Genomic DNA, 25,311 nt, shown 5'->3' on the forward strand with positions numbered 1-25,311 from the left:
GGGGCTACTGCTTTTTGTCTGGCCAGCATCTAATTGCTTAAGGGCAAAGTTCATTTGAGAAATATGAGCCAGCAGTTTAAGCACCTGATACAACTGTAAGATAGTGGAAAAAGTTGCCCTGGAGGGTTTCAGACCTCATTAAAGAGGTTTAGTCAGTGGATGTAAACTGTAGATCCTATCTTGGGTGAAAAGGAAAACTAGAAGAGAACAACATGGGCACGCGCATGTAAGCCCGGTTGCCCCTCAACAATTGCTTGTGGGAAGACCTGTGGGGCCTAAGGGTTCAAAACTATGGTAGGATGCCAGGGCCCCAAAATGGCACACGGGGAGAAATGAGACAAACTTAATAAAATGGGCCCCAACTCTATAAAAGGAGAGTAAGCAAGAGATTCAATTGAATATATAATTTTAAAAACATTGAAATAGGAGGGGAGCCCCAACGATTTAGCTATAGGTGAGCAATTAGTCTGGCTACTTCTAGGCTGCAATGTTAACAGTAGACCCTCAGCCTCTGTCCTTCCCTGGCTAGGAGCTGCTGCTGAACCGGCTTGTTCTGCCCGGTTATGAATTCACTGTTCCTAACAAAGATGTTTGCTTTAAGAAGCAAAATAATAGGGGCAGCATTGAGAGGAAACTGCAGATTTAAGAATGCAACATAAGCTATGGAATTTGGTCTCGCTAGACGCAGTGATGGCCACCATCTCATATGGCTTTAAAAAAAGGAGACGACCAATACATGTACAACAAAGCTTTCAATGACTATTAGCCATAATGGCTACAGACCCTCCAAGTGAACCAATTTTCCAGGGATGTCCCTGATTTAGAAAAGCCATTCCAGTTTCTGATTTGATCCTGGAATGTCCCACTTTTCCTTAAGTTGTCCTTATTTTCATTGGAGAAATGTTGGAGGGTATTGAGTTATTCAACTCCCAAGCCATCTGATGGCAATCCTGTACAGGGAAGCTTTTTTTAATGTTTTATATTTTTATTATGTTTTTATATATGTTGGAAGCTGCCCAGAGTGGCTGGGGCAAGCCAGTAAGATGTGTGGGGTATAAACAGTAAAGTTATCATTATGGAATGGGACGTCAGAGAAAGGTTGGAGGGTATGTGGCTATGCTCTGCCTCTGCACACAAGAGGCAACAATGCTTCTGAATGCCAGGGCTCTTCTGAAGTATTGCCTTTTAAAGGAAAGTCCCACCTGGGTTTCCTTTTAGTTCAATATATCTGAAAAGAAACATACAGTACTACAAAACTCTAAAGGTCAGATTCACAACTAGTCTGGGTAGTGCAATGGGCTTTAGCCTCTTTTTCCTCATGTCCCCAATTGGTTCTAGGGGGTCAGAAGAACCCCTAGAACAGTGCATGGGGGCCATAGGAAAGATAAAGGGGAGATAGTTCTGTATGGCAAGCAGAAATCATAATAGTGCGACATCTAATTCCTAAGTTTCTTTTACCTTAAAAAATTTATGATGACTTGTCAAGTCCCTTATTCAAGATCACTATGACAACCTAAATAGGCATAATGGGATATCTCCATGGTACAGTGGTACCTCGGGTTAAGAACTTAATTCGTTCCAGAGGTCCGTTCTTAACCTGAGGTACCATTTTAGCTAATGGGGCCTCCTGCTGCCACCGCCCTGCCAGAGCATGATATCTGTTCTCATCCTGAAGCAAAGTTCTTAATCCGAGGTACTATTTCTGGGTTAGACTGGGTTAGTCTGTAACCTGAAGCTTATGTAACCCGAGGTACCACTGTATATTCATGCACTAGTGTAATGAATGTGTTGGTACATTTTAATTATTTCAAATTAAAAGTTATTGTTATCTGTGTCTCTTGTTTATCACTCTCTCCACTGCTACATCTGCTGCTTAGGAGCTGATAACTTTCTCAAACTGCTTGCTTACTCCAGCCAGCATCTAAATCATGAATAATTCGGCCTGCCTTTCGCACACCAGGTGCCTCTGCATGTAACCTGAAGTGCTCTCTCCCACTGCATAATTCAGAGGTGGCTTCCTTACCTTACTTTTCAGCCAGCTTCAAAAACTGCTGTTGCCATTTCAAAGTGAGTTCTGGTTCTAAAAACGGGCAGAATCTCATTAACAAGCCCAGTTCATGTCTGCAAATGTTCAGACATGCATTCAGAGTTTTTCTGCTATGGCATTGCAACCATTCCACCATGCCCCATTTAAACGCCCATATTATTAATCCTCTCTTACAGGGCCACAAAAAGAATATATATATATATATATATATATATATATATATATATATATATATATGCAGGTTTTGGTGTCCTCGGGTGTCTTCCCGTGTAAGAAGACACCCGAGGACACCAAAACCTACACGGGAGGACACCCGAGGACACCAAAACCTGCATTCCTGTACCCGTGAAAATCTACGAAAGCATATATATATATATATATATATATATATATATATATATATGCCATTCCTGTGGCATATATATATATGCCATTCCTGTGACTTACACTGCAACTGCTACGTGTTTGGTGTCAGATATGGCATTTGTCATGTCATTTGGCCTTGTATTGCTGTTTTGTTTTTAATTTCTGGCAGGAGGGGGCACTACAGTTCTGAACAGTGAAAGAAAAGGGGGAGAAGCCTTAATGCACTGAAGGTGTAATGTTTGCCAAGGCAAAGTCCAAACACTGAAAACAGGTTTTAGAGCTAAGCCCCAATTTAAATGAAGCCATAAAAGTGAATGATAAGATTACTTAAGTACTAGGGTCTGTCACATCCCACTGCTAGTAGGTTAGTGCCTTAGGTAGGATATAAACATTTTCTTATCTTCGTGAAGGAAAAACAATTAGTGATTTTGACTGGAGGATTAGGAGAAAGCCTGCTAGTGAGACTGTGAATTATAATACTCTCCTCAAAAGATAACAGAGCTACAAAGAAAAATCTCAAAGCAAACACGGAACTAGAAATTTTTTTTATTTTAAAACAGTACACATTAATAAATAGGTCTGTTGTCAGAATCCTTAATAAATAGCCTTTGCTAAATTACAAGGCAAATACAATATGCCTATAACTACTTTTTTTTTTAAAGCAAAGCTAAGGTTATTGAGCATTTAACAAATCTATACACATTGTTTTGGAAGCTAATAAAATAGTCCTCTTTAGTCTGCCTGAAGTAACTATATTGCAACACAAAAGCATTTAAGCAATCAAGCCCATAGCATTTGAGGTTTGCTCCCTTTTCCATTATTTGAATCCGCATTTTTATTTGACGCCAACCAGCCAACACCACTTCTACTACAAGAGAGAACAGAAGACTATTTCACCTCTAGGTCAGGGATGGGGAACCTGTGGCTCTTCCAGATGTTGCTGGACTCCAGGTCCCATCAGCCCCAGCTAGTGTACTGTTGTGTGTTGTAGTCCAGAAACATCTGGAGGAATACAGGTACCCCACACCTGTTGGTGTGGCTCTATGTAAGAAGCCCCCCCCCCCAGTGCAAACCTATATGCCAACTGTGTGTTCAAAGAGCTCTGAAATCTTTATAAAGTCCTCCATTTATATTAGAAAGTGCGAGTGGTCCATCATGCAAGTACAGTCCAATTTTCAGTACAGTTTATAGGCCCGCTTTATTTAATCTTAAAAAAACCACAGCTTCCATTTCAAAATTCAGTGTATTTGACTTTGTAGCTAGTTTTTTTCAGTATCACTACATTCAGCATAAACCAAGTTTATTACTAAGATTGTTTCATATAAATGAAATGAACATATTCATATAGATTAATACAGTGCTTTTTTTTCCTTTAAAAATGTTTAGGGGTACTCTCATTTTCCTACTCATTGTAATACTACCGCCCAATGAGGTCAAACTTAGATTCACAAAATGTTTAGGGGTATGCATACCCCGGCATACACCCAGAAAAAAGCACTGGATTAATAAATATGAGTCTTTCTCTCACATACACACAATCTCACACTCACACACATTTTGAAACAGTTACTAGGAGAAATAATTTCTGTAGGCAGAAACTTAAAAGCCAATTAAAGAGCACTTCATATTTATTCAGAACTAAGTCCCACATTCTTTAATGATGCTTGCTCCCTTGTCCAAGTAAGAATTACAGCCTTTGTTCTAAGTATTTCTGGGGTTGCTCTATCGAGTTTCTAAGTATTTGTTAGTGGATTGTGCCCAAAGTCTACAAAAAAAGTATTCCTGTGTAAGCAGGCTGTGAGTTGCAACCTTGGTTTGCTTTTAAAAAACACACATATAATATTGTGTTGTATTTCGGATATTACAAAAATGTTTTTTGGCTTCATCAGAAAGGTTTATTACTATTACACTTCAAGTCAATAAAGCAGGGGATAAATATGTAAATCCTACATCATGTTTCTCAAAAGAATTAAGTGTCTTCTGTACATCATTATCATACTTCATAAATATGCTATGAAATGCCTTTAGAGCATGCTCAACTATAGCGTACTGCCCTTCCATGAATATATGGTCCACTGAAAATAATTAGAGCCCAAGCTAATGAAAATGTTTTAAGTGCCTAGGTTCCTGTACAATCAATGTGTACAAACTAGGCAACAACCTAGAAAGTGCATGTCAAAGTTTGAGGAAGACTGAAATTGAGGAGATAACTGCATATTTATTTCCCAGTATGGGACACCAATCAATACTGTAAGGAACTTAAAACACACAAACAACCAAAGTAGTAACAGCAGAGGAAGATCAGGGAACGGAAGGAAAGTATTGTTACTAGCATTACTATTACTGTTGATTATTTTACACCCGGAGTTCAGGAAAACTGACCTTTACACAGGGAAACAAACAAACAAAAAATGGAAGGGAAAACTATCAGTTGAACAGAGTAACAAAAATAAATGCATCTATTTGCCATTCAAAATGTCAAATGCCAAGATATAAATTATGTGCAAGGCCGCTAAAAATATGTCAGAACGTCATTCTATTCCTGCTAGTCAGTGCACCTAAAAATGAGACCCATATATCAGAAATCAACCTACATAAGCCAGTTCAAAAAGTGTCACAAGCAGAGAGTGGGTGCATTGCAGAAAGGTGACAGCACCACAAATGGCCTCAGATGGACTTGCCATGCTCTACTGCCCAGACAAGGGATGGCCAGCTGGCAGGCTCCATGGTCTTTTTTACCTGTCAGCCCTTCCCTTTTAAAATCAAGGGGTGGTAAATCAAGTATATGTACACTCTTAAGGAAAGCAAAAATGTTTTTTTAAGTTGCAAGAATGAGAGAAATACCATACTTTAACGCTACATCTGTCTCAGATTTGTCTGCAGCATGTATGTTATACATAAGCATACATATATTTGTCTTTATTATGCTTGAGCACACAAACACACACTCTCCATAATTGTAACGAGCTTCCTTCCAGATGGCATAATCTTTATTATGGAGCCTGACAGGGTATGTTTGGGTGGCAAAATAGATTTCTGCCCCTGAAACATTATTGGGAAGACAACCTTCCTCCCTTAGCCATCCCAGGCCTAGACAGACAATGCCTCGTTCAGTCAAGAATACCTTTGTATAGGATTTTAAATGTGCATAAGTACCAGCATACTTGGTTAGGCACTTTTTCGTAGAGAACAATAATGCACACGAGCGTTTGCTCTAATTTCTAGACTGAGATAACACTCCTAGCCGTGTGCCTACCTACATTAAGGAAAACTAAACTGAGGTCATCATAAGTCAAAGGCTAGAAAACAACAACAACTGTGATTTAATCTCTGGATATATGTCTTTAAAAAAACAAAACAAGAAAAGAATTACCACATCTCAACGATTTTCTTTTAAAAACTTGAAATGTCAAGCACACCTTGTTTAAAAAATACAGTGCCTTGGAATGATTCCCTCCAGAAACTTACCATCACAAACAGCAAGCTTCCACACAAAACTAATACCTAAACTTTATGAATACTGATTAAGGGCAGTCATCCATAAATCTACCTTTCTCAGACAAGTGTCCTCGGGTGAGCAGGACACATGGTGAGCCGATAAGACCCCAATTGCACTTCTGAAGCAGATAAAAAACATCAGGATTTCATTCCAAGCACTGGGGGAGAATTCCAATGTTTCTTACTTTCTCCATATCTTACAAAAATAGGAGAAGATCTTGCTTCTTTCCCAAGCCTTCTGTTCATGTCAGGAGATTTTGGGGAGGATTTTGGTGATTACCACTGTACAAGCCAACACAACATTTATGGACCCGTGATTAAGGGTCTTTTCACAAGTCACGACTGGTGACCACCATCACATTTAAAGTGGCTTATATTTATCTACTCCAACATGTGCAGATACGGTGAAAGAGATACCCATGGGTAATCCAAACATTAACAGTATAGATCTCTTGTATAAACTCTCAAGCAACATGAGAAATGCCCTTTTTATTTTATCAAATTCAATTTAGAAACTGACATCCCATTTGTAATTTTCCAGACAAACCTTACAAGAATTGCAGAACTTCTGCACTGATTATTTGTGTGAATGTAGAAAACCGACAACTCTCTATGCTGCAGTTGTTTAACTTTGTTGTTTAACTTTCACCCCACAGGGTAAGTAACATTATTGCCAAGACAGGAGTGGCTTTTAATGAAGTTGAAGCTGGAATCTGAATTAATCGATTCCTTATTTGCTTTGTGAATACAAAAACTGAACTTCCAAGTTCACAGAATTTTAAAAGTAATGCATACTTAGGAAAAGGTGTGCATATTTGGATCAATACTCCAATACCTATGTTATGTATCTTTGGAGCTGATAGGAAAAAAATATTTCTATGGCCGATGTCAAATGTGTTAAAATTAATTACTAATATATATTCAGATACCCTGAAGCTGTTAAAATGAAATCTAAAGGTGCATATAGCAAAGTAAATTCTTAATATCTGAATCAGGTATACCAAATTAGCTGGTCGTTTTGCTAAACTGAGAGAGTTGTGTGTCTCAAGCAAATCTGAACTGTTTTCCAGCAATATCCAGGCTCTGCCTTGTGGACGAATGAAGAGTTACTTAGGCTAATGGCCTAACCTTTCCATGACTGGAATTGAACATTTTTCTTTCCTCTTACAGAATCACTTAACCACAACCTTCCTTTTGCCCTGAAAAATGCCAGTTCAAAACCTGACTTCATAACCTGTGTTATGAAGTACAGTAGTTTACTTGGTTAGAAAAAAAAACTAGAAGGCTGAGAATGGGCAATTTTAGAACACCTCTCTTCAGAACTCACACACAACAGGAGGTGCATGGAAGTTACCACAAAGTCACCTCAGTTATAAATTCAGACTAGTATATATGAAATTGTGCTGCCGTTTCCTACCACTTTGCATGTTTGTAAGCAACAAAGACTGCCAAATGATAGGGGAAACTGAACTGCCCCATGGAGTTTTTCAAGACACACCTTCATTCAAATTATGTGGTATTTTTTTAGAATGCAAAAGGCACTGAAGTACTTTCCAACTATTTACAAATGACCAACCAAAAAAAAAGTAGAAAAGTGGTTACAATCTGCCATGATCCTCACATTCTTGTCTGTTGATTATTAAAAGCTCCTGAATTCATGTAATGTGTTAATGCACTTCAAATGCTTACTGTGAACAAAAAGGCGTATCTGTAAACTGACTGCTGTATTTACTTAAGTGTGAGCTACTATGTCCTGGTAAGAAAATATTTTGAGAGACAAATACACTGCTCTGTATCTTGGACTTAATTATGAGCTCTTCAGCGCCGTTCCAGATTACAGAGAAAGTCAGTGAAGGAAGGAAATTTACCAGTGTACAGATTCTGAAACATGGATTTAAAGAACCCTCAAATAAAGCTGAGGAAAAATGAATTCTGTGACCTAACGAAAGAGATGTTTGGGGGGGGGGGATCCAATCTAAATTTCTGAAGTGTATCTACATTTTTCAAAGGGACAGCTTATTATTCATTACATCTGCCCAATGGAGCACAGAAGCTGGATTTAATACATTCACAACCATGTTTCAGGAAGACATTTTGAAAACTTCCAGAACACTTCCACCTTCACTGTATACATCACCTTTCTAGGGGGAAGAAATACATCAGCTTTTGCACTGATGCAGTTCTTACCCGCCTGCTGTGAGGGGTATAAGAGTATTCCATTTTAATACCATTTAGATAGTTGAAGCATGGTAACAGTTAGTTCTAGAGAAACTGGATTGAGAACACCAATTCATTTCACATATTCCAACAAGGAATGAAAGGCTCTGTTGTTCTCTGGGCTTAGAAATCAAAGTCTCTGTCATTCCCATAGCCTAGAAGTGGAAAGGCTTTTATTATTTTCTGGGTCATCCAATCCCTTTTGATATCATGGTATTAATCAGTCTTCGTATTGGGCTTATTTAAATCCCCAATACTGAAATTGAACTCCTTGAAGACTTGTATGAGAACAATTCCAATAGATACAGTGGTGAATCCACAAGCCATCCCCAAGAAATCCACCACTCCAACATTACTCCACTCTCTGAACAGGATGGCTGAGGCCAGCAAGACCAGAGTGGTGAACACTACATAGTAGATGGCACCAAACACCGAGGAGTCGAAACATTCCAGAGCCTTATTGATGTACCTGAACTGAATTATGATGCTACATCCTAATACTGCCAGCAGGACCAAACAGAGGTATAGTGCTCTTTGGCTTGATGGGTTATTGTGAAAGATATCTTGAGCAGCTAGTCCAATGCCTTTTGTACTGGGCACGGTGAAGCTTCCTAGCAATGAGCAAATGCTGATGTAAACCATAATATTGGTGGGTCCGTGAGCAGGTGCAATCCAAAAGATAAGCAGGAGGAGCATGAGAAGGACAATGCAGAGGTAACCCACGAACACTGAAAAACAAAAAGACAGAATGGCAGCACGGTAAATTTCTAAATAAAGGCAATTTTACAAAGGACATTTTTTCATGTTTACAACATGCCTATGCCATATACTTAGTCAGAACAGAAAACTGGAATCGGCTTTGAAGGAATATAGAATATAGTGTATGTTTTCTTCTGTTCTGTCACCTTTTCTTGGGTTAAAAGCTTGTATTAAGAGTATATAAAACAGATCAAATTTCCCAAAAGGAATACTGTATATCCCTAGGTACTTCTACCTAAAATAATTGCCTATTACTTTAATACACAGCCTTCTAATAAAAAAACCACTGCTTTGTTTTTTAAAAACTAATACATTGATAGCTGCTACAGTCTTGTGTAATTAGGTTGGTTAAATTCCACTGACTTCAATTCTGCAGGGCTGCAGCTAATTTCTCCTTTAATAATGCACTGAAGCATACCAAGAACTTAAGCAGATAAACAGTTCCTATAAAAAAAAGCAAATTGGCTTGTCTTATTATGCTTCCAGTGTTTTCCTGCAGTCACAGCCACAAATGTTCTCTTACCAAGAAACAAGAAACAACTAGCTGAATTCAATGCAACTTGCTTCTGAGTAAACATGTTTAGGATTGTGGAGCAATTTGACTGCAGTCATTACATTACATTACATTAAAATACAACATCTTTTTCACAATGCAAAACTGCTTGGCAACAAGTGCAAATGAGGCGATACCTGATGTTGGACCACCTTACACTGTGTTTTTTTGTTCTGTGAAACTGACACAGTTATTGAGACTCAAGACTGAGTTGGCAATGTGATTATCCCAAGGAATTAAATACCTGGATTTGTGAGCTTCTCTTCAAGCTCGGCCTGTGTGGTGACACTTTCAGACTTCGGAGAATGGATTATGAGAACAACAGAACCTGCACAGCTCAGCAGACAACCCAGCTTGCCAAGAATGTTGAGTTTTTCTTTCAGTAAGTAGGAAGCTAAAATGGATCTTTCAAAGAAGAGAACCAAAGAAAGAGAACATTTTATTCAAACTTTCAATACTGTTAATTTAATTCTAAGGTAAGTCATTGCCCTTTATCCTCCACCTTTTTTGGCAAGGCCAGAAGGATTTGCTTGTTCAAAGTGGTTTATCTGTCTCTGAATGTGGAGATAAGGGATCAGTTTTAACATTTGACCTTGGTCTGGCAGGTGGGAGGACAAAATGGGAAGAAGACACTTCCCTGTCACACTTTTGGATGACCACAAAACATAATTTTATGGAGTCTTCCCTGGAATATGCATGTAGGGTTTGTATATTTCCTTCAGTCAGTTCCAGAGGGTAAACCATTATTTATTTTTAAAAAAGGAGAACAATAAGAGACTCTCAAGCAGATGAATAACCCAAATAACGTATATCGAATCAACCGATATCACCTTTTGCCAAACCCACTAAAAATATTTGGCAGCACTCAATTATTTATGTTGACAATTTATATACCATTTAATTACAATCAGCTCTAAGTGGAGTACAGAAGCTCCATAGAGTAAAACTTAAAAATTAGTCAAAACCATAAAATCAGAATTCAGTTAAAATGGAATAAAAATGTCCTTAGTAGGCATCAGATATTTGACACGGAGGGGGATCTTTTGATCTCAACTGAAAGGGAGTTCCATAAAAATTGGCACAGAATACTAACCACAGCTCCTGGTGGATGTGAGCTATGCATCTGAGCCATATGGGGTCACTAACAAGGACTCCCCCAAATAGTGATCAGGCAAGGACATAAGAGAGCAGCCCTGTCAATCTGTTTGGGCAATGTAACTTCTCATTTCTCTTTTCCCTTCTCCATTTCACTGTGTGTCCTCAAAATCTGCTCTTCCTCAAAATCTGCTCTGGACAGTCCCTCAACCCTTGAGCAGATTTTTGATGTGCATGGAGACTGTGGGGGGAGAGAAGAGAAAGGAGAAGCTTATCATGTGAGTTCTAGTCAGTGCTATTTTTCTGGAAAATTGGTCCTGGAGCTCACCTCCCTCTTAGAATAGCAATGACACCCACCTGAGAGGTGCTGGAACTGAGGTCTGGCTGAAAAAAAGGCCTGTGTCTAGTCATTCTATGTTGGATCTTTGAGGATGGATAGAAGATGTGATCCAGATTAAAAGCAGCACATTTGAGTCTCGGTACTTTCAAAGGATGAGATGAAAGTATGTGCTGAACTCTCACTTATTGAAATCAATGCCATTTCAAAAAGTGATTATGTTTGGCAAGATTGTGCCCCATGTGCTTCATTTTCTTTGGGTAAGTCTGGAGAGTTAAAACAGGACTGAAGACCAACAAGCTTCTTTCTTTACCCACTTGACCTGTGCCTGCTTGAGCAATGGAATTCTACTTGCACAACAGGACTTCTGGTTTCTTTCTGGGTTTTTTTACAGCTGAGTAGAGTTGTTATTCAAAATATCTGGAGGTTGGCAAAGCCTGAATTAGTAGGATAGACATGGCGCACCGTACTGAACTGCTGCCAATACCCGATTCATTGTCATTTCTTGCTGGTATTCAGATATGAACTCTATATACAGGCATTTATATCTGCATAAACTTCAAAATAAACAAAATCCTTACCCAAATGGAACCCCAAGCGCTCCAAGAGGAGTCACCAGAACAGTAGGAACTGCAGTGTAGGCTAAGAAATTCCCGATTTGGCCAAGGGCCACTGTGGAAAAGAAATGCAAATGTGTCATTGGCAAAACAAAACAGGCTGCTGCTTACGTCAGAATACTGATCAATGATAATGTTACACTTTACTGTTCTGCCTTTTGGGAAACATTGACTCATGCTGCAATCCTATATCCGTTTACATGAAAGTAAGCTTCATTGAACTCAGCGGGACTAACTTCAGCGGGATTGTGCTGCTGAGTAAAAATCAGAATTTTCCAGCTGTTCACTTAAAAAAAACTACAGATCTTAACATTCTGAAACTTAGTATGGGGTAGCTGCTAATAATGATAATGATAATGATAATGATAATAATATGCTGCCCATCTGACTGGGTTGCTCTAGCCACTCTGGGCATCTCCCAACAAAATATTAAAAACACAATAAAACATTGTGTGTTTAAAAACTTCCCTGAGCATCAGACTAGGAAAACCCATGTCTCTATCATCACAAAGCAATGAAACTCACTGGATGCCCTCAGACCAATCAATCTCTTTCAGCCTCTCCAACCTGAAATGTATGCTGCCTTTCTTTGGAGGAACGGTGAGATATAATTGAAACAAATAAACACATACATTTGCAATAAGAATAACTACCAGTTGGCAAAAATAATCACAGCCCAATCATGCTTCAGAAATTCAGATCCAGTATGGGAGGACTTTTAATTAACAAGCACAGGAACATGAACATGCTAGCTACATTTTATATTAAGGAACTATTCTGAAGGCAGGTTTTTTTTATGACTGATGTTTTAATGTATTTTAAATCTCTTGTTGGAAGCTGCCCAGAGTGGCTGGGGAAACACAGTCAGATAGGTGGGGTATAAGTAAATAATAATAATAATAATAATAATAATAAATTAATTAATTACTACCTTACTATAATTTAGCCGTAGGGAAGTTAAGGATGCACTGGGGCCAATTCCCCCATCAAAAAACCTCAACTTTCGGAAGCACACAGCTAAATGTTAAGGCGCTTCCGTACGTGGGCATAGGCTAGGACATTTGAAACATGAGGCAAAACTGGGGCATGTTCTTAATTAAGGCAAGTGTATATACAGGAGAAACAGAAGAATGCAAACAGGTAGACAAAAAGAATGCCAAGAAAATAACCAGATGTTAGGATGCTAGGAATCTACTATAATAACTCCAATGTTTAGGCTACAGAAAAGGACACAACATCTGCATAGCTTGCATACCAAGACTACTTAGTCCGTTCTTGTGCATTTTCCCATGCCTAAAGAGAAAACATATCTTTGTCTCACACCATATGGGCATGTTCTAGGTTCCCACAGAAGCGCACAGTAATGAAAGAGTGAAGGGGAGACATGGTGAGGAAGGCACACTTTGACACAAAAGGAAGATCTCCATGAGAGGCTGGGTCTTATCACAACGGCAACATAACCCATGTACTCAGCAAAACATATCAACCACATTTCATATTTATATGTGAGGATATGCCTGCAGACAGTCTGGTCTCCCATTAAGCTCTTATATGTATAGTATTATGTACATATGAATAAAGACCCATATACTCCACCCTGATCTGTCGGTGGGGGAAGTGTTGGCCTAGTGTTTTCTATGTCAAGTTGATTTTAGGTACAGAGAGAATGGTTGCAGGAGCAGACTGAAAGAGAATGAAAGTGGGAGCAGTCCGGTATTTCTCTGTACCTAAATCCTCTCACTTCTGACATCTCTGAAACATCACCAGAACTTAAAAAAAATGAGGTCTGCTGAACCTTCATTGACCATTGACCGGATTAAATATTCACAAGCTGAGGCCTGACTTACAGGTGTGGTATTGCAATGAAGTAAGGTGAGGTGGTAGCTTCAGGCAATGGGTTTTAGGAAGCATTAGAGATTAGGGGTTGTTTATGTATTTCTTGCCGCCATGCATTTTTTAAAATTATAAAATAGACTCTTGAAAAATCTGCCTGAGGGAAGAGGCAGTGGCAGCAGATGTCTCCAAATAAGGTTCAACGTGTACACTTCATGCAGGTCCCTAGACACACTGTGGTGTTTCTCTGGTGTAGGCTTACACAGCTTGTGGATGAGCAAGCCGAATGCTGTTCATCGGTCATGAAACATCTGTGGACTTCCAGATGCTGGAAAAAAACCATTCCCCTGTTTTTGCAGTCATGAGTTGTCAGAAAAACACAGGGTAATTGAGCTCCTGGTAGGTTGACTGATGTGTCTGGTGAGCTGTTTTCACCCTGACTGCAGGCTTTCCCTGGAGCTAACACCATAGGGTCAGCAAACTTTTTCAGCAGGGGGCTGGTCCACTGTCCCTCAGACCTTGTTGGGGGCCAGACTATTTTTTGGGGGGGGGGGATGAACAAATTCCTATGCCCCACAAATAACCCAGAGGTGCATTTTAAATAAAAGGACACATTCTACTCATGTAAAAACACACTGATTCCTGGATCATCCGCAGGCCGGATTTAGAAGGTGACTGGGCTGGAAGTGTAAGAGTGTGTGTGTTGGGGGGGGGGGAGATGCAAATGCTTAGTGGTATCTTAGAAACAATGCCTCTTAGATAAACAATTCTGGACAATGAATGGTACTAGACCATTCTGTAGAAGGGACTTCCTTCTCAACCTCTTCTCTCTCACTCTCACCACCAGGAATGGAAACAGGTCTGGAAAGCAGGAATATGACTATAGTTATCAAGGGAGATAGCCTTCTAGGAGAGTGCAACATCTCCCCTCTTACTGGCAACTCATGTCTAAGAAGCCTTGAATTCCCTTTCCTTGTAGACAGTATTGTTGTCTCCCGACAAGAAAAGCTGGCTGGTGTTCTCTAGGGGCTGGAAACTGCAATGCCAAGTCTCTTTCCGAAAAGTGGCAATGGCAAAATGGCAAAATCAAAACCTTCTAAAGGAAAAAAAAAATTGGTGATGAGTCTGCAAGGTGTGTCCCTATGGAAAACCACTGAGGTGGAATAATTCAAAACGTATTATCTAATCCTAACAGTAGCAGTCAACTATGCCAATCATTTTCTAGCCTGACTGACTATGAATGTCACTTATATAAGGTATTCGTGTTTCTAACCGTTATCAGCGTCCCACCTTAATTCTCAGGGCTTGCTTCTCCTTCATATCTCATGCCCGAAGGCTGACTCACACAAATGCTCTGAGGTTTCTTTCTTTAATAGCAGGTGCACCAATTTTTCGGGGGGGGGGGGGCAGCTGAAAGGGGTTTGTGTGAATCAGTTCTAACAGCAAGGCTTACTATTGTTGCTGAACTTTGTATTTATTGGCACTGTAGTGTTGCAATGGAATGAGCCAGTATTGTTCTTCACCTAATGTAATAATGATAATAGTAATAATTAACCAGAAATCCTATAGCAGATATCTGAACACACCAACCTCTGGTTTGTTGGATTGTTTGTTTTTGCCTGGCCATGTTTGCCCTGACAAACTTGGTGAAGAAATCAGTTATGTTAAACTAGAGGGTATGAATTGTGAGGCAGTATGGTGTAGTGGTTAGGATGTTGGACTAGAACCTAGGAGACCAGGGTTCAAATCCCCACTGGGTGACCCTGGGTCAATCCCTGTGACTCTGCTTACCTGACCTCATCATTCTACAGACCTTGGGCCAGCCACCATCTCTCAGTCTAACCTACTTCACAGTGCTTTGTGAGAATACAATGAAGGTGGAGAACCATGTGTGCCACCTAGGGGTGACTGGAGGAAAAACAAGATATTAATCATAGTGAATATGTAAATAAATAAATTTCTCATGTGTGACACGATTCACTTTCAGCTACCTCAAACTGAGTTGTTGAGGATTTTCTGCTGACACTACTAAGCAGATTTTTTTATCTCTAAAACCACAGAAGTGGCCTCAACAGTCTGGATAACTGCTCTATATTTGGCAAAATATTATTATTACCTTATTAATATAGAAGATGAAGATGATTAAAATTTGAGCATTCTAATAAAGGTCAGAGGGGTTAACCTTTTCAGTTACGCTACAAACAGCAGAAGCTTTTAAAAATGCGAAACCTTTGATGCTTAAAAGACTCCCTGTGGGGTAACGCAATAGGCTTCATTAAAAAAAAGAAAGAATCAAAAATGTGCAACAAAGAATCAAAAATGTGCAACAAATCAAAGTGCCCATTTATAAGACGTGTTACTCAAAACCTTCAAGTAAGGAGCAAATAGTAACAGAATAGGAGGGGAAAGAACACCAATCTAGCTACGAGTTCCATGCTTTTGTATTTAGCACAAATACAGCACCTTTAAAACAAGACAAGATACAAGTAGGTTAAGTTCACTCTTTTACAGAACACTCTCAGCACTGCAGAGAGGGACCACAGGAATCGGTGGAAGGTCTGCCATGCCAGCAGAATGCAACATAAGGCACCTGCATGGCAGATAACATCAGCAGAACTCTCCAGATACACTGGACTAAGAATGTACAGGGTTATATGGTATCTATTCCACCAGCATTGGTTGCTAGTCCATTTCTGGATCCAATTCAAGGTGCTCACGATAGTGTTTAAAGCCCGAAATGACTCAGGCCCCAAACATCTGAAAAACCGCCTCCTTCCCTACAGACCCTCTTGGGTCTTAAGATCAGCAGAGAGGACCCTCTTGTAGTTCCCCTGCCCTCAGAAGCTCAGAGTGGGGCTGGGAGAAGGGGTAATTTGTAGAAGCCCATATGCTGTGGAACTAGCTCCCCACAGAGGGGTATCATTACCGGTATACTGTTTTTAAAGAATGCTGAAGGTGTGCTTCTGTACCCTAGCCTTTGAGACATGGGATGTCTATTCTTAAAATTATTTTTAGTGTTATATTTTAAATTGTTGTGACCTTTCCTGGGACCTTAGGCTGAAGGGTGGGTAACAAATTAACTACCACCACAACACCTTTCCCCTGCTCTAGCGCATAAGAATAGGATTTATTAGTTAGTATACTTACTTGCAATGGTGCCTGACCACCAGACTATGTCTGTTAGATATGAAGTTCCTAGAGAAGAAAAGAATCAGAAAACAGAACGTCAACAATACTGCAAAAACCTTATCTGTATACAGTGGTACCTCGGGTTAAGTACTTAATTCGTTCAGGAGGTCTGTTCTTAACCTGAAACTGTTCTTAACCTGAGGTACCACTTTAGCTATTTGGGCCTCCTGCTGCCGCCCCCCGCCCCGCTGGAGCACGATTTCTGTTCTCATCCTGAAGCAAAGTTCTTAACCCGAGGTAATATTTCTGGGTTAGCGGAGTCTGTAACCTGAAGCGTATGTAACCCGAGGTACCACTGTACACTCTACAAATGACAAAATGCTGCCCTTCTCCACATCAGGCCGGTGTCAAATCAAATTACTGGCCCTACTAGAACCTGCTGTATAAAAATACAAAACATTATTATTCTAACAAGCCTACACACATCTACTCAGAAGTAAGTCCTATTACAGTAAGTGGGGGTTACTCCCAGGTATATGGATATAGGATTGCAGCCCAGCCCTGGTCACTTGTAGGGGGAAAAAAGCAACCCTGAGCTTCTGGTGTCATTCTCAGTGTTGTGACTATTAAATACAAGTATGCTCACTCTGCATCGTTTTGTAAAACAAAGGAAGAGATTTCGGAAAATAGCCTTTTTGTGCCAATGTCAACATACATCACAAAGGATGGTTTCCTCTTTTATTTAAAGGCAGTTTAAGAATAGGGTGTATTTGAGGTCTTCAAGGAGGGAAGGGGGATAGGATAGATAAGTTTTGTCCCAGCCTCAGATGAAACATATGAACCTGCAAACTTGTTTTTAAGGTTTTGAATAGAGCAGGAAGTGACCTCCTGTAAACATGAAAGTAGAAACATAACTTTTCTCCCAGCAGTCTTTGAGCAGCATTTGAGCCAAGGATGTGGGGGGTACATTACATTATACAACATTCAAAGTGGAAAACCACACCGAAATGAAAGGCTATCTCTTCATGGAAAAGCTGGCCCTATTACATCAGTGTCCAATTCTAAAAACAAAATCCAGACAAACACCTGAACAGGTCATGTGCTTATTTTAGGATCCCCTCATTCAGAAGAGTGGCAGGAGCTACCAACTGGATCTTCAGAAAAACCAGACCTTTCATCTGATTCTCGTTTCAACTACATTTACAAGAGAGTCTAATAACACAAGTTAAGGATTGCAGGAAATGAAAACTAGACATGTTATATCATACTGTCAGCTGATAGTGCTGCAGTTCAAGTAATCTGCTATATTTCAGGACACCCTGAGCTTAACATTATCAGGAACAATATGTTCTTAAAGCAGTGATCAGAAATAGTTTTATGAGGCACACCCAATATTTTGGGAGGAAATTCTAGCTAGTAGACTTAAGTCCATTTAGTTCCACATGATATTTGGGCCGCTTGGCTGCAATTCTGTGCATACTCTCACTTGGGAAAATCACCTTCCTGAGGCAGGACAAGTCCAATACATTTGGCATCCTCACATCAACTCCCACTGTGCCCCAATTCTGGCAACCATGTGTGCATGTAGATCTATACACTACTTTGGTTCAATCTACTGGTAAATAATATTATTAATGTGGTCTCCGACACCCACCAATGTTTAATTTGCTTAAGTCAGTGAAATGAAACAAAGTGAATTTTAGTACTTTTTGCCACCTTAGGTCTAATCACATAAAGAACTCAGGTAAGATTCCACTCCCTGCCAATCTTTCAGTCGCTAACATGCTATTAACATAAAAAGAGAGCAATGTCGTTTTTAAACTGGACATATTATACATATTATACATGCCAACCTAGCAGTTTGAAAGCACCCCGGGTGCAAGTAGATAAATAGGTACCGCTTACTAGCGGGAAGGTAAACGGCGTTTCCGTGTGCGGCTCTGGCTCGCCAGAGCAGCGATGTCACGCTGGCCACGTGACCCGGAAGTGTCTCCGGACAGCGCTGGCCCCCGGCCTCTTGAGTGAGATGGGCGCACAACCCTAGAGTCTGTCAAGACTGGCCCGTGGGCAGGGGTACCTTTTTATTATACATGATAGTTTGAAACATGTGAGTTAATTTGTCTATGTTCTGTGAGCTGCCAGTCATCCTGGTAATTCTTCTTTCTGCCCATGCACTTAAGTTATTCATCACAAACACCCAAATAAACTTTATATAACAGATGACAAGCAGCCGCCAGTCAGGAAACCAGGGAAATTTCCTATGTTGTCTTACAGCAAGGTCTTGTTTAGGTAGCAGAATCGGATGGTTTTGTAACAGGACCGGGGGCAGACTGAGGGCAACAATGCCCTTTCAGGCCTAGTTTCTGGAATGGAACAGCTTACATATTAGAAATGCCATGTGCCAGTATCATCCTCCTGCCTGTGTCTGATTTGAGGATATTGTTTCTGCTCACCTCAGGTGCTCCCACGAGAAAATACAGCAACCACTGGATGACTGAATCTAAGTTACACAAAAAATTGCATGCTAATTGCAAAGAGCTGTGCTCTTCAAGTCTGGTCTGAGGAGTTTTATGCTCATTATACTTGTAGGAGAACTAATTATCACGGCAACAATCCAAAGAATGAAGCAACTAGTTACATTCTCCCACGGAGGGGGGGGGGTGTGCCCGTTTTTCAAACTATGGCAGCCTGTACATGCCACATGGAAAAACACTCTTAAAATGGAAGGGATGTTCAAAAGCAGTTTTGAATACACTATACGGGCCTGGGGGGGGGGGTTGTGTGTGAGAGAAAATGAGAGAGTGTGTGTGTGAGAGAGAGAGATCCCGCTGGAAATTCTAAAAGTTCTTCTCTGAATACCAACCCCTGAGACACCTGTGGATTTTCTTCAGCGTTCATACATTGCGTTCATGATCATTCAAATTGTTTGCAAGTCCAGTGGGGGAGATCAGTCCTCCCCCACTTCATAAAATATGAAAAAATAGGAAATCATAAACACTTAATGCCTAAGCAAGTTGCAAGACCTCAGGGTTACAACTTCCTCCCCACTGCTCCTGACATTTAGCTTCTTTACTAAACATTGTCATTTTCTGGAGGATAAAGCTTTTAAACTCCTCTGTGGAGTAAATCCCCTGGATCCATAACTCACAGAGTTTTAAAAAAACAAAAATAAAACTTTCAAACGGCGACACTGACAACACAGCAGTTTCCTTTTGGAAGAGAAGCCTAATTTGGACTCAAAGGGTCGCCCCAGCCCACGGGGAGGAGTTGCAAAGACTGTAGCTGGAGGGGCTGGGCGGCCGACGGGGTTAAATTCAGGCACTGCCTGCAGCGGCCATGAACCTGCCCACAGGCTCCAAAGATGCTCTTCTTCAAGTGCAGACAAGGAGCAGTGCTACTGCATTGGACAGAGATTTCTCTCCCCCCTCCCCCGGTCACATTCATGCCCACACACAGCCGCACCCCCCTCCCTCCAACACCCAACTCCTAGGTGTGATGGAGCATAGGAATTAATGAACATGATGCCTGTTAGACGAGATAGGATCGGATAGCAGGGAAATCATGGAACCCCTGAACAGCATTGAGGTGCTAGGCAGGAACACAGGGGCTGGCGAGGATGTGTTTTGAAGCATGGGGTGCGCCCCCCCCACCTCCACACTGGAGGGGAGGAGGTGGACCTGGGTGCAAATAATAACCGACCCACAACCGTGGTCCAGGAAGAGGGATCGGGGCGAAAAGGCCCGTAGGAGGTGTGTCCCCCCCCCCAAAAAAAAAGTCCGCCCCCTACCTCGTCCTCTAGCGCGCACGATCCCTTTCTTTTGCAGCACAAACGTGGATCCATTCACCAGGCTGGAGACCACGGCCACACTGAGACCCAGCGACACCGCCGCGGGGCCTGGATTGGGCGAGCCCCCGTCCCCCGCCGCAGCGACCGTCATCCTCATGCCCGGGCGGCGGTGGTGGTGGTGGTGCCAACCCCGAGGAGGACGTCCAGCGCCTCGCCGACCCGGCTCCTTCTCCGCGTTCCTGAAACCGGCGGCTGATCTCTCCGCGGGATCCGCCCTGAACTACGGAGCTCCTCCCCCAGTTGCTGCTGCTGCTGCAACTGAGAGCTCAGCGCCCTCTGGCACCAAAAGCCCCGCAGTCCAAATCTGAGCGGTTGTTGCTCCTGCCTGGCTCTGCCCCCCGGAGATGGACGGGAGGGGACCACCACGACGAAGGAGGTCCGTTTCCAGCATCAGCGCCCCCTCTGCAAGTTGCTGAGCGGCCCGGGCTCTGCACCATGACATCATGGCGTTGCACCATGACGTCATGCCCATGCGGGCTGGTGACGTCGATGGGGAGCCGCAAGCGGAGCTTTAGCCGCCTAGGAAGGGAGATTGCCGCCGAGAGAGGGCGTTGCCGGCCGTTGCTCTTTTAGGAATGTGTACAGTATTTCTGTTTTTTAGGTAGGCTCTGTTGAACTCCATGGGGTTGACGTGCAAGGGATCGCGCTGTTGGTGGTGCAATTTGTTGAAAAGTTTGTGTTGTGGGTGTGTTCATGCTTTAGCAGTCAGGCTTACTGAGGAACCAAGCCCCTAAACATTCAAATAGCCTTATTTTCAGCGGGAAATGTTTAGCAACTTCAGTGTGATGTATTGAGAGGGTTAAAAATAATAATTCACAGGCAGAAATACCTGACGCATTACTTTTTTATTTGCATTTAAAAAAACACAACCTTGGTAAAAACAAAACTTTCATTGACCAAGGGTTTGGGGTGGGGGGAGAGGGGTTCCCACGGGTCAACCAGCCATAAATCAGAAGACTATTATAACATGCTCTACATATCTTAAGCAAGTGGGATTCCATTCAGCTACAAAGCTCATTGGGTGACTTTGGATCAGTCGTTGCCTCTTTGCACCATCATTTTCGCTGAAATTAACCTACCGTAGTTACAAAGTGATCACTACCTGATAGCTTCCCTTGACTAGATTACCGGCTGTTGCGGCACACAGCTTTTATAATGTCTGGACGACTTGATCTGTATTAAATTTGTCTCACAGTGTTTTCTTTTCTTTTTATTACTGTACTTCTTGTGCTTTCTTCCAGTGATTAATGTAGGCACTGCTCTCCCTTTCCTGCAGCTTTCCCAATTTGTCAACATCCTTCTTGAATTAATGGTACTCACAAAATAAATACAATGATATACAGTAGTGGTTAGAGTTTCAGACTAGAACCGAGGAGACCCAAGTTAAAATTCCCACTTAGCTGTCAAGTTAACTGTGTGCCTTTGGGCCAGTCACTGTCTCTCAGCCTTACCTGCCTCACATAGCTGCTGTGATGATGAAATAGGGAAGGGAAAGAGAACCATGTTTAACAGGAATGGGGACGTTGTTGGTTCCTGATGTTGTCTGAATCCAGCTCCCACCAGCCTCAGCCCACATGGCCAATGGTCAAGAATGATGTGAGTTGAAGGGCACCAGGTTCTCCAGCACTGATGTATGTCAGCCTGCTGTCGTTATTCGGATCTAGCAGCACAACAGCAAGGGCAAATGCACATGGGCGTTTTAGACAACTTAGCAATCCCACCAAATATGCATTTGTTCCCTACAAAGTATGGTTGTATGATGCCGTTGCTGCCAAAAAGAAATGATTGCAGTGACGTTTCCTTCCATCAAGCAAATTAATTTGCCTAAAATAAATTAGAGGTCAGAGCACTGATCCCAACATTTGGCAACGGTAATGCATGCACCAGTCCAGAACATTTGGCTGATTTCCATCAGTTCTAGCCACTTAAACACAACCATTTTGAAAAGTATGAAGAAGTTAGTTCCGTGGTGCAAACCAGAGCAAAGCAGGTTCCCACAATATTGCAGTTTCTACTTGGTGGCTGTTTCCCACAGTAGCCCCCTCGGTTCTACCAGCATGCACAGATCAGCTTTCACCACAAAGTTAGCCTCCATTGGGCATTGCTAACAATGTTTGGTGGTGTCAGTGGCATAGAAATGAATCACGTTATAGAGATGGGTCCAGGATACATGAACAGCTTGCTGTGAATAGCTGCTGTATTAAGAAATTTCAAGAGTCACCATACAGTGACCATATTATGAGAAGTGATATTTGGAGCCCAATCTTACATAGGATTACTTAGAAGTAAGTCTCACCAATTTGTTGTTGTGGTTTAGTCGTTTAGTCGTGTCCGACTCTTCGTGACCCCTTGGACCAGAGCACTCCAGGCACTCCTGTCTTCCACTGCCTCCCACAGTTTGGTCAAACTCATGCTGGTAGCTTCGAGAACACTGTCCAACCAACTCGTCCTCTGTTGTCCCCTTCTCCTTGTGCCCTCCATCTTTCCCAACATCAGGGTCTTTTCCAGGGAGTCTTCTCTTCTCATGAGGTGGCCAAAGTATTGGAGCCTCAGCTTCACGATCTGTCCTTCTAGTGAGTACTCAGGGCTGATTTCCTTAAGAATGGAGAGGTTTGATCTTCTTGCAGTCCATGGGACTCTCAAGAGTCTCCTCCAGCACCATAATTCAAAAGCATAAATTCTTCGGCGATCAGCCTTCTTTATGGTCCAGCTCTCACTTCCATACATCATTACTGGTAAAACCATAGCTTTAACTATACGGACCTCACCAATTTAAAATACATTAATTCCAAGTAAGTGTGTCTAAAATTGCAGGACTAGTTGAAATCAGTAGGACTTTAGAACATAGTTAGGCTAAATCAATCAGTATTAACAGGAATAAGGCGCATATTTTCTCTGCATTGTACCCTATGTGTTTCGCTTGTGCAATTATGGCAAGAAGAGCTAAGTCTTTGGCAATCCATCCAGGTGCTACTTTGGAGGCTGGAAAAGCAAAGTATTTTACTTTCTTAACTGCTCATTGTAGAAGATAGAGCTAATATCGCCTGCCTGGGAGGGGAAGTTAATTAAAATGTTGGCCAGATATCTACCTAGAAGATGCATTTGTATTGCTGCTTTCAGTCTGAAGAGGATTCTGAAATATGTTACATTAAGCACTGTGTCAACAGTGCCAGCCTGTTGGACGAACAAAATATTTGTCCTTGGCACTGGCTGGAGAAGCTATGCAGTCATCTCCTATTCCTCTCCATCTCCAATTGGTTCTTTCCCTGGGGACTTATCCAGTGCTCACACTGGGAGGGGAGTAGAAGTAGGATGGTTTCATTCCAAATTGTGCCAGACTCAGTCATATCCTCTGAAGTGGGATGACAGTTCACATAATCCTACTCCACTTTGAGCAGTGGATTTATTCTCAAGGACAATAATGATAGTACTGTTACACGCCACCCCAACCCCTGAGTGATGTGAGAATCTATAGATCCAAGCACTTAGTCAGAGTTTGTGTTTCCTTTGGAAAGATTGTGGTGTCTTTGTGATACATGGTTTATTTTCACATATATACGAGCTTACAGTGGAGGGTTTAAAATCATTACACTCCCAAGAGAGTCCCGTTTCTCCCACTGCTGCAGCCTCTGATTCGAACAGGAAGCCCACATTGTGGCCCACCCCCTGCAATTGCTGCATTTAAAAGACTGACACCTTTTTCACTAGATCGTGCCACAGCTACCTGAAACTTTCTTACTATCTCAGAGCTCTGGGTGGGGCTTCATCCATCTGCTGGCTGGCAGAGAGTCTCTGTTGTGCTGATGGCTATTCTCCCTGTGTTTCAGTTACAGATATCTCTGTATCTGAAGAAGTGTGCATGCACACGAAAGCTCATACCAAGAACTAACTTAGTTGGTCCTTAAGGTGCTACTGGAAGGAATATTTTTTTGTTCTCCCTGTGTTTATTATTCTCTGCTAATGGTTCACCTCTCGAGCAATCTCCAGCTATTACGAGTTTGACTTCTAGTTTAACTCTTCAAGCATTGAAGGAAGAGGGATCGGGGCGAAAAGGCCCGTAGGAGGTGTGTCCCCCCCCAAAAAATGCCCGCCCCCTACCTCGTCCTCTAGCGCGCACGATCCCTTTCTTTTGCAGCACAAACGTGGAGCCATTCACCAGGCATTGATTAAATTCTAACACTTAACGGAACGCAGTAACACAAACATCCTGTTTCCGTCACTTCCCACTCTGTGGAGTCAAAACATATACCGTCATGGAATAGATAAAAATCCCATGACTGCAATCATGGAGCAGGAATTCTAACATGAAGTAGCACTTTCGTTTGTCTGTCCTGATGCAGAAACATATTTATAACTAACACACTAGGAACCATAATTCTTCAACAGTTGAAGAGTGGCTGTATCATCAAAAAGTTATCAGTGCATCTCAGACTGGGAAGCCCATTAAAATGAATGGAAATTGCACAGCAGACAGCTTGGGGGATTGATCCCTCAGACTTTTATCATCATCAGTAAACAATCCAATACACAAATTGAGTCATTTTTCACTCCAGAAATGTGTTTTAAGATTTAGTCAGCTTGTTTTCATGACTCAGGGAATTTCTCCCAGTTATTTGTCATGGTATTTTTTGAAAGTCACCCAGATGGTTATGCAGTATGTGCAATTTGTGTGTCCTTCACTATTTTACCAAGCTACGAAAGTACAGTTTCATAATTTGCAGAAGTTTTGTCCCTGACACAGAAACTCCAGTCATCTTGAAAACATCCTTAATGTGAATCAAAATAAATAATGCAATGCAATGCAAAAAAAAAAGCTCTTTTTCAAACAGGACAAGAACAGCATATTGAAAAAATATTCTCTTGCGTTTTTCACATTTGTCTTAGAAATGCTCATGGGCTTACTCTTATTTCATTTACTGTGCCATAGTCTGATTTTCCATCCTTAAAAGGAAGTTCAAAGTTTATTGCAACTTCAGAAATATATGCAACACAAAAATTATCCCAACCAAACAA

At 41.5% G+C, this 25,311-nt stretch overlaps 1 protein-coding gene across 2 annotated transcripts; it reads right to left on the minus strand.

Annotated features, from left to right (window-relative positions):
* Positions 1-2,943: 2,943 nt before the first annotated feature.
* Positions 2,944-24,453, minus strand: NIPA1 (NIPA magnesium transporter 1). 2 transcript variants are annotated; one of them, XM_077927566.1, is made up of 5 exons: positions 24,397-24,453; positions 16,470-16,517; positions 11,454-11,544; positions 9,685-9,845; positions 2,944-8,856 (listed from the first exon to the last, which is right to left on the minus strand). In XM_077927566.1, coding segments are annotated over exons 2-5 (765 nt in total). In that variant the 5' UTR covers positions 16,471-16,517; positions 24,397-24,453; the 3' UTR covers positions 2,944-8,344. The 2 variants fall into 2 exon arrangements, with proteins under 2 accessions (XP_077783692.1, XP_028583656.1); XM_028727823.2 differs by lacking the exon at positions 24,397-24,453 and adding an exon at positions 20,239-20,522.
* Positions 24,454-25,311: the final 858 nt, after the last annotated feature.

This window comes from Podarcis muralis, chromosome 4, assembly GCF_964188315.1.
Source record: "Podarcis muralis chromosome 4, rPodMur119.hap1.1, whole genome shotgun sequence".
Classification (NCBI taxonomy): domain Eukaryota; kingdom Metazoa; phylum Chordata; class Lepidosauria; order Squamata; family Lacertidae; genus Podarcis; species Podarcis muralis.

Bases quoted from the DNA above. Each gene is read 5' to 3' on its own strand.
- NIPA1 (XM_028727823.2), bottom strand. From the start codon at position 20,395: ATGAGGATGACGGTCGCTGCGGCGGGGGACGGGGGCTCGCCCAATCCA. The intron at 16,518-20,238 runs GTAGGGGGCGGA...TTTCTTCTCTAG, and splicing joins CGTGCGCGCTAGAGGACGAG to GAACTTCATATCTAACAGAC. The intron at 9,846-11,453 runs GTAAGGATTTTG...CTTCTTTGAAAG, and splicing joins GCGCTTGGGGTTCCATTTGG to ATCCATTTTAGCTTCCTACT.